The 9,411-nt window shown below is 36.7% G+C and overlaps 1 protein-coding gene across 1 annotated transcript in view; it reads left to right on the forward strand.

The window, feature by feature from the left end:
* vopp1b (VOPP1 WW domain binding protein b) overlaps positions 1–4,882 on the forward strand; it is a 45,460-nt gene extending 40,578 nt beyond the window's left edge. Inside the window, exon 5 of the mRNA XM_033638291.2 lies at positions 1,769–4,882. Within this exon, the coding sequence (XP_033494182.2) occupies positions 1,769–1,974 (206 nt within the window). The 3' untranslated portion in view covers positions 1,975–4,882. The remainder of the gene's footprint in view (positions 1–1,768) is intronic.
* The last annotated feature ends 4,529 nt before the right edge of the window (positions 4,883–9,411 follow it).

The following is a 9,411-nucleotide window of genomic DNA, read 5'->3' on the forward strand; positions in this document are numbered from 1 at the left end:
TCTATGTCGAAAGCCAAATCCACGGTGTAATTTCCTTGCTTAATCTAATCTTGTTCAGTGTGATCAACATTGCGGTCTTTAAGGATTCTTCATTTAAAATGTCGAGATTTGTGGGGGGGTTCAGCAGCTGATAAAACGACTTAATATTAAATGAGTGGAATTTTACTGTGTCAGTCAGCCAAGCAGAAAATTGGATAGAGTGCCCCAATAATAACCCCAATGTAAAACTCAATTCTGCAGCAGACCAGATACTAGAAAGGTGACCCAGAAGAGGCAGTTCCAACTAGTTTCTCTCTCTGATGAACTCCAAAATAAAGTCATTGTCACAGCTTGTTCAAATCATTTCTGACTCTGTGCTCTGAGAATATCAAATGATTTCATAAGAGTTCATTTGGGGCTTTGGATTGAAGCCAGACGTTTTATCCCAGAGGAGATGGGTAAGGCCTCTCAGTGCCAGCGGTGGCTCAGACAAATAAAAGAATAAGTAAACAAGGTGAGGAGTCATGTCAGTGACTAAATTTATTTATTAATTAGACAAATGGTTTTGGTTTAGCCTTTTACCTCATGATCCATTTAGCCTTCACTTTGAAGTCATGTACTGCAGTGAGCAGTTATTTATAGCATTAAGAGGTTAGGGCTCACAATGAGAGTCGAAATTGTTATTCTAATATTTTCATCACATGAAACATGACATCATTTGAACCCAGGGTGGGGGAGCCCTTCTGTGCAGAGTTTACATGTTCTCCCCGTGTCAGCGTGGGTTTCCTCCAGGTGAGACATGACATGCAGGTTAACTGGTGACTCTAAATTGTCCGTAGGTGTGAATGTGAGTGTGAATGGATGTCTGTCTCTATGTGTCAGCCCTATAGGCGATAGGCTCCAGCACCCCGCGACCCCCAACAGATTAAACCGATATGGAAATGAATGAAATGAAAGAGCCATTCAGTGTACTTATTTTTTGTATTTGGTTTTTATCGCAACTTTGATTGTCACTGGTGGATTCTGCATTTTGTTAATTCAAAATAAGTTCCCTGATTCTTCAAAAGTAGTGATGGCCAAATGAAGCCTCATGAAGCATTTTCTTTATTTTATGAGCCCACTAGATGGCGCTTTTTGTTCAACAAAAGCTTGCAAGCACACTGAATTGCCATTCTTTGAGCCTCTCTCTTCCAGAAAATGCTTCATGAGGCTTCATTTGGCCATCACTACTCTAAAGGTTTGAGAAGTGAATCAGTTAAAGGTTCCCTGTGGAGATTTTTGGAGCTCCTTTTTGAAAAATGTCAGTTTAAGTTATGGATATATGTATATGTGCTTTTCACATTCTACCTCTGGAGACGTCGTAGTGATGGCCAAATGAAGCCTCATGAAGCGCTTTTTTCATTTTCTGAGCCCACTAGATGACGCTCATGGTTTTAAGAGAGAGGCTCAAAGAATGGCAATTCAGTGTGCTTTCAACCTTTTGTTGAGCAAAAAGCGCCATCTAGTGGGCTCAGAAAATAAAGAAAATGCTTCATGAGGCTTCATTTGGCCATCACTAGAGACGTGCAATATCTTCTGCTGACCTCACCAGGAAAAAAAAAACACCAGCACCATCTAGTGGACCGAAAAGGCAACTGATTTTATTATTCTAGTAACAAAAGATTGATACTTGGTGTTTGTGTGTCGATACAGTATCACCACGCAAAATATTGTGACACTATGCTGCATCAATTGCCCCCCCCCCCCCCCCCCCTTAGTAAATGATGACTGTTTCTCCTCTTCTTTCCAGTTTCCCAGCAGCCAGGGAGCATGCAGGGCTTTGGGGTCAACGGAATGACAGGTAACGACCCAGGGGTTACCATGACACACCCGGCATACCCGGCACAGCCTGGCTCCGCCCACATGATGATGGGCCCCTACCCTCCACCTCCATCCTACTGCAACCACCCGCCTCCGTCCTACGAACAAATATTTCAAAACAGCGACAAGAAGTAACATCGGCAAGGAACTGAGGAGATGGGACATGACAAGGAACAAAGGGAAGGAAGGAGGCAGCATTATCAGAGAGTTCAGATGAAGATGAGGAGGAGGAGGAGGAACACCTACCATTTGTTTACTTAACTGTTTGTTGATGTAAGACTTGGGAAACACACAATCTCCTGTCCTGTGGAAAAGACCAAAAGAGGCACAGTAACCAGAATCTAGATGCACAGACACTCATTCACTCACACACACACACACACACACTGCTTCGTCCGCAGTGCTTCATTTACTCTTCGTTTATATGGATCTATGTGTACAGTGACCGTGCCAGCCTTGTTGAACCGAGGACGAGTGAGGATGCACCCGTTCAGGTTTTGGATTCACCCACTGTCACCTATCTGCTTCACCCTCTCTGCAGATGTAACTGTGAACTGAACGGTACTGATTATGTATGTCAAACTCATAATGTAATAAAATGCTGGATACTGTTTTTCTTAACGGACGGTTTTAATAGTTTAGAGATCATTTCAGCTGTAACAAAGTAAACCACATGATTTTAAGAAGACATTTTGAAAAGGACGATCTTTGTACAAACCACTCTCAAAACCAATTCAGAGGATGACGGTGACTTATTTTCCATCCAGCATTTTACTGCAAGATGGGCTCTTTACTAAATGATGAGTTCTTGATACATTTTTTATGACAGTATGTGTAGTCTGTTTATGTAATGACATAATGAGCTGCTCCAGCAGTCACTGGCTCATTCTCCTCTTAGCAGCGATGAAGGCTTTAGTTCACCACAACATGAACCAGACAAGCACAGATGGAAAGGAGGCTGATGAACTCCTCTTTAGTAGACTCCTCCGAGTCTCAGTGGTATGTCACTTTAGCCCCGTTTCCACCAAACACGCTCGGTATAGTGCCTTTGGAACCAAAAGATCAACTCAATTCAATTCTATTTTATTTCTAAAGCCCTATATCACAAATCACAATTTGCCTCAGGGGGCTGTAGAGCACACGACATCCCTCTGTCCTTTGGACCCTCACAGGGTTAGGAAAAACTCCCCAGCAGTAACCCTTGAGACATGGTACCTAGACCCTCGGTGTGTTCAGACAGTCCTCTTAAATGTGGGCGGGGTTGTTGTCACTCACTGCTCCGTCCAGCACTCGCTGTATTTCCTCATCAGCGGTGACACAGATGGAAGTCTGCACCTGGTTTATCGTCCACAGAACGAGGCTGCACGCCCACATTTTCACAACAAAATAGAACAGGCTGCAGTGAGAGTCTCTCTCCATGGGATATTTAAAAATAGCAGCTTTGTGCATTTAGTCCTTCTCAGGCAAGCTCAGGGGTTTAGTGTTGCTGTAGCCCACAGGAAGTGAGGATTAGAATATATGACCTTCACATAATCCGCTCCAAATTAATCTATATTTTTAAAGTCATTACTAAAAGTGTGTGTCATATAAAAACTGAAGTGATGGTCAAAGTTGTCACAGTGAAATTTAAAGTGTGCTGATGGATTCACGTCATCAACTCATGCATTGACTGACAAGTTTACTAATAAAACTCTCCACAGTATGAACAGTGGTTACATGAGCCTCAAAACCAGACACAACTCAGCCCTGAGCAGAGTGACCGTCCTCTACTGACCAATCAGACTGCAGTGTTCACAGCTCCACCTTTTAGTACCAGATCTGTGTGCTAGGTACCCCAACAGAGGGGGGACCAGACATGGGGACAGTATGGAACGCTTCTGTTGGTACCATCCACAACTTTTCACAGTGGAAACAGAAAAAATGCATGCCAAACTGAACTGAACCGTTCTGCTCGGTGGAAACGGGGCTTTTTTTTGACTGATATGTTGCTGCTGTTCAACTGTTACATGGAACATGAAAATGTCACTTGTGTACCACCAGTGTTGGGCAAGCTACTTGGTAGTGATGGCCAAATGAAGCCTCGTGAAGCATTGTCTTTATTTTCTGAGCCCACTAGATGGCGCTCATGGTTTATAGAGAAAGGCTCAAAGAATGGAAATTCAGTGTGGTTTCAACCTTTTGTTGAACAAAAAGTGCCATCTAGTGGGCTAGGAAAATAAAGAAAATGCTTCATGAAGCTTCATTTGGCCATCACTACTACTTGGAAGATGTAGTGAATTAAGCTACCAGTTACTCTACATCAGAATAAAGTTTCACGACATTGAAGCTATCCCCAGAGAAATGTAGCAAGCTAAGCTACGAGAAAATAACTTAAGTAACTCACTACTTCCAAAGTTATTTATTTTTTGACTGGTTGTCAAATCAGCGTTTTCTCAGTGATCAGAAAAACTGTCAGTCAGACAAACAGGCAGGCAAAAAATGTTCAGTTGAGCTGTTTATTATAAAATAACAGACTTAATTTAAAACTTTAGTCTTTTTTTGAAGACTTTATGACAATTGAACATGTCCTCCAATAACATGACATCATCAGTCGGCCTATTGTTGTCTTTCTTTCTCCTCTTCCTACATAATGCATTTCTCTGTCTTGGCCTCTTTCAGTTGGCTCTCTCAGAGAACAGAATTAAAAAGACAGTAATATAAACAATAAAAACAGCAGAGCTAAATTAAAACTTTTCTTTTTTTGGTACATTAGCAGCCTTTCCCAAACCACCCCTACACCCTCTCCCTGCCAAATTTCACTATATTTCCGCCATTGAGTGCCGTCCCAAACCAACAAGTGGGGAGTGGAAGCGAGTTACAAAACCCTTCAACATTCACGTAACAATTTTCGAGATTTTTGACGACACGCTATACTATGACGTTTTATTTTGACGACATATCAATTCAATCAATCAATTTTATTTATAGTGCCCAATATCACAAATCACAATTTGCCTCACAGGGCTTTACAGCACACGACATCCCTCTGTCCTTAAGACCCTCACAGCTGATCAGGAAAAACTCCCCAAAAAAACCTTTAACAGGGAAAAAAAATTGATAGCAACCTCAGGAAGAGCAACTGAGGAGGGATCCCTCTTCCAGGACGGACAGACGTGCAATAGATGTCGTACAGAACAGATCAACATTAAATTAAATAAAAAAATTATAAATAAATAAATTAACAATAATCCGTATGACACAATGAGACAGAAAGAGAGAGAGAGAGACAGAGAGACATGCAGGACAGATAGTAATGATAATGATAATACCTATACACCATGCTGTTTTTATAGATTTTTGACGACAAGCTACTTTATGACGTTTTGTGTCGATCTTTGACAACATGCTATACTGTGACAATTTTTTGAGATTTTTAACGACATGCTATACTATGATGTTTTCTTGAGACTTTTGACAACATGCTATACTGTGACAATTTTACGCCAATTTTGACGACATACAATACTATGGTGTTTTTCAGATTTTTCACAACATGCTATACTATGACATTTTTTTGAGATTTTTAACAACATGCTAAACTATGACGTTTTCTTGCAATTTTTGACGACATACAATACTATGTAGTTTTTCCGATTTTTGACGACATGCTATACTATGACATTTTTTCCTGATTTTTGAGGACATGCTATACTTTGATGTTTTTTTAGATGCTTGACAACAACTACTATGATGTTTCTACGCCAATTTTGACGACATACAATACTATGTCGTTTTTCGGATTTTTGACGACATATACTATACTATGACATTTTTTTGGTGATTTTTGACTACATGCTATACTATGACTTTTTTTTTTTTTAGATTATTGACAACATGCTATACTGACATTTTTTGGGATTTTTGACATGCTATACTTGACATTTTTTCGAGATTGTTGTCGACATACAATACTATGACATTTTTTCGAAAGTTTCACGACATGCTATACTGTGACGGGTTTTTTTTCTGATTTTTTACAACATGCTTTACTTTGACATTTTTCTGTGATTTTGGACGATGTGCTATACTATGATGTTTTTCTGTGATTTTGGACGACATGCTAAACTATGACATTTTTCTGTGATTTTTGATGACATGCTATACTATGACTTTTGTATGTGATTTTTGTCGACGTGCTATACTATAATGTTTTATCTTGATTTTTGACAACATGCTATACTATGACGTTTTCTCGAGATTTTTGACGACATGCTATACTATAATGTTTTATCTTGATTTTTGACAACATGCTATACTATGACGTTTTTTTCGAGATTTCTGATGACATGTTATACTATGATGTTTTATCTTGATGTTTGAAGACATGCTATACTATGACTTTTTTTCAAATTTTTGATGACTGCTATACTATGACGTTTTTTCAAGATTTCTGATGACATGCTTTACTGTGACCTTTTTCTGTGATTTTTGTCGATGTGCTATATGATAACGTTTTCTCGAGATTTTTGACAACATGATATACTATGATGGTTTTTTTGAGATTTTTAACCCCATGCTATACTGTGACGTTTTTCTGTGATTTTTGACGACATGCTATACTATGACGTTTTTTATTTTATTTTTGACAACATGCTATACTATGACGTTTTTTCGAGATTTTTGACGACATGCTATATTATGACATGTTTTCTGTGATTTTTGACGACATGCTATACTATGACATTTTAACTTTATTTTTGACGACATGCTATACTATGATGGTTTTTTTGAGATTCTTAACCTTTTGCTATACTGTGACGTTTTTCTGTGATTTTTGACGACATGCTATACTATGACGTTTTTCCGTGATTTTTGACAACATGCTATGCTAAGACGTTTTTCCGTGATTTTTGACAACATGCTATGCTAAGACGTTTTATCTTTTCTTTGGACGACATGCTATACTATGACGTTGTTTGCAGATTTTTGACAACATGCTGCACTACGACGTTTTTTTTTTTAGATTTTTGACCACATGCTATACTATGACATTTTTTCGTGATTTTTTACAACATGCTATATTGTGACGTTTTTTCCAGATTTTTGATGACATGCTATACTTTGGCGTTTTTCCGTGATTTTTGACAACATGCTATACTATGAGGGTTTTTTTTTAGATTATTGACAACATGCTATATTATGACGTTTTTTTTCCAGATTTTTGACGATATTCTGTACTATGACGTTTTTCTGTTTTTTTTTTTTACCACATGCTATACTGACTTTTTTTGAGATTTTTGACCACATGCTATACCATGAAGTTTTTCTGTAATATTTTACAACATGCTATACTATGACTTTTTTTCAGCTTTTTGACCACATGCTATACTATGAAGTTTTTCTGTAATTTTTTATAACATCCTATATTATGACGTTTTTTGCAGATTTTTGACGACATGCTGTACTACGACATTTTTTTTTTAGATTCTTGAGAACATGCTATACTATGACGTTTTTCCGTGATTTTTGACAACATGCTATGCTAAGACCTTTTATCTTTATTTTGGACGACATGCTACATTATGACATTTTTTGCAGATTTTTGACGACATGCTGTACTACAACGTTTTTTTTTTAGATTCTTGAGAACATGATATACTATGACGTTTTTCAGTGATTTTTGACAACATGCTGTACTAAGACGGTTTTTTTTAGATTCTTGAGAACATACTATACTATGACATTTTTTTATATTTTTGACCACATGCTACATTATGGCGTTTTTCCATGATTTTTTTACAACATGCTATATTGTGACGTTTTTTCCAGATTTTTGACGACATGCTATACTATGACGTTTTTCCGTGATTTGTGACAACATGCTATACTAAGGCGTTTTATCTTTATTTTTGACGATATGCTATACTATGACATTTTTTGTGATTTTTAACAACCTGATATACTATGATGTTTTTTCGTGATTTTTCACCACATGCTATACTATGACGTTTATCTTTATTTTTGACGACATGCTATACTTTGATGTTTTTCCTTGATTTTTGACAACATGCTATACGAAGACGTTTTAACTTTATTTTTGACGACATGCTATACTATGTTTTGTTTAGATTCTTGACAAAATGCTATACTATGACGTGTTTTCGTTATTTTTGACCACGTGCTATACTAAGACGTTTTATCTTCATTTTTTACAACATGCTATACTGATGTCTAATGATGTCTTTTTAAGATTCTTGACCACATGCTGTACTATAACATTTTTCCGAGATTTTTCACGACATGTTATACTATGACGTTTTTCATGATTTTTGAGGACGTTATACTATGACTTTTTCTCATGATCTCATAATTTTGGACGACATACTATACTATGCCTTTTTCATGATTTTGGACGACATGCTATACTATGACTTTTTTCATAATTTTGGACAACATACTATACTGTGACTTTTTTTTTAAAATTTTGGACGACATGCAATACTATGACATTTTTTCATAATTTTGGACGACATGCTATACTATGACTTTTTTCATGATTTTGGACGACATACTATACCATGACTTTTTTTTATGATTTTGGACGACATGCTATACTATGACGTTTTTTCATGATTTTGGACGACATACTATACTATGACGTTTTTTCATAATTTTGGACGACATGCTATATTATGACAGTTTTTCATAATTTTGGACGACATGCTATACCATGACTTTTTTTTATGATTTTGGACGACATGCTATACTATAACGTTTTTTCATGATTTTGGACGACATGCTATACAATGACTTTTTTCATAATTTTGGACGACATGCTATACTATGACATTTTTTCATAATTTTGGACGACATGCTATATAATGACTTTTTTCATAATTTTGGACGACATGCTATACTATGACATTTTTTCATAATCTTGGACGACATACTATTCTATGACGTTTTTTCAGAATTTTGGACGACATACTATACTATGACTTTTTTTCATGATTTTGGATGACATACTATACCGTGACTTTTTTTTATGATTTTGGACGACATGCTATACTATAACGTTTTTTCATGATTTTGGACGACATGCTATACAATGACTTTTTTCATAATTTTGGACGACATGCTATACTATGACATTTTTTCATAATCTTGGACGACATACTATACTATGACTTTTTTCATGATTTTGGACGACATGCTATACTATGACTTTTTTCATAATTTTGGACGACATGCTATACTATGACATTTTTTCATAATCTTGGACGACATACTATACTGTGACTTTTTTTTTTAAATTTTGGACGACATGCAATACTATGACATTTTTTCATAATTTTGGACGACATGCTATACTATGACTTTTTTTCATGATTTTGGATGACATGCTATACTATGACATTTTTTCATAATTTTGGACGACATGCTATACAATGACTTTTTTCATAATTTTGGACGACATGCTATACTATGACATTTTTTCATAATCTTGGACGACATACTATTCTATGACGTTTTTTCAGAATTTTGGACGACATACTATACTATGACTTTTTTTCATGATTTTGGACGACATAC

The sequence above is a fragment of the Epinephelus lanceolatus genome, chromosome 20, assembly GCF_041903045.1.
Source record: "Epinephelus lanceolatus isolate andai-2023 chromosome 20, ASM4190304v1, whole genome shotgun sequence".
NCBI lineage: Eukaryota > Metazoa > Chordata > Actinopteri > Perciformes > Serranidae > Epinephelus > Epinephelus lanceolatus.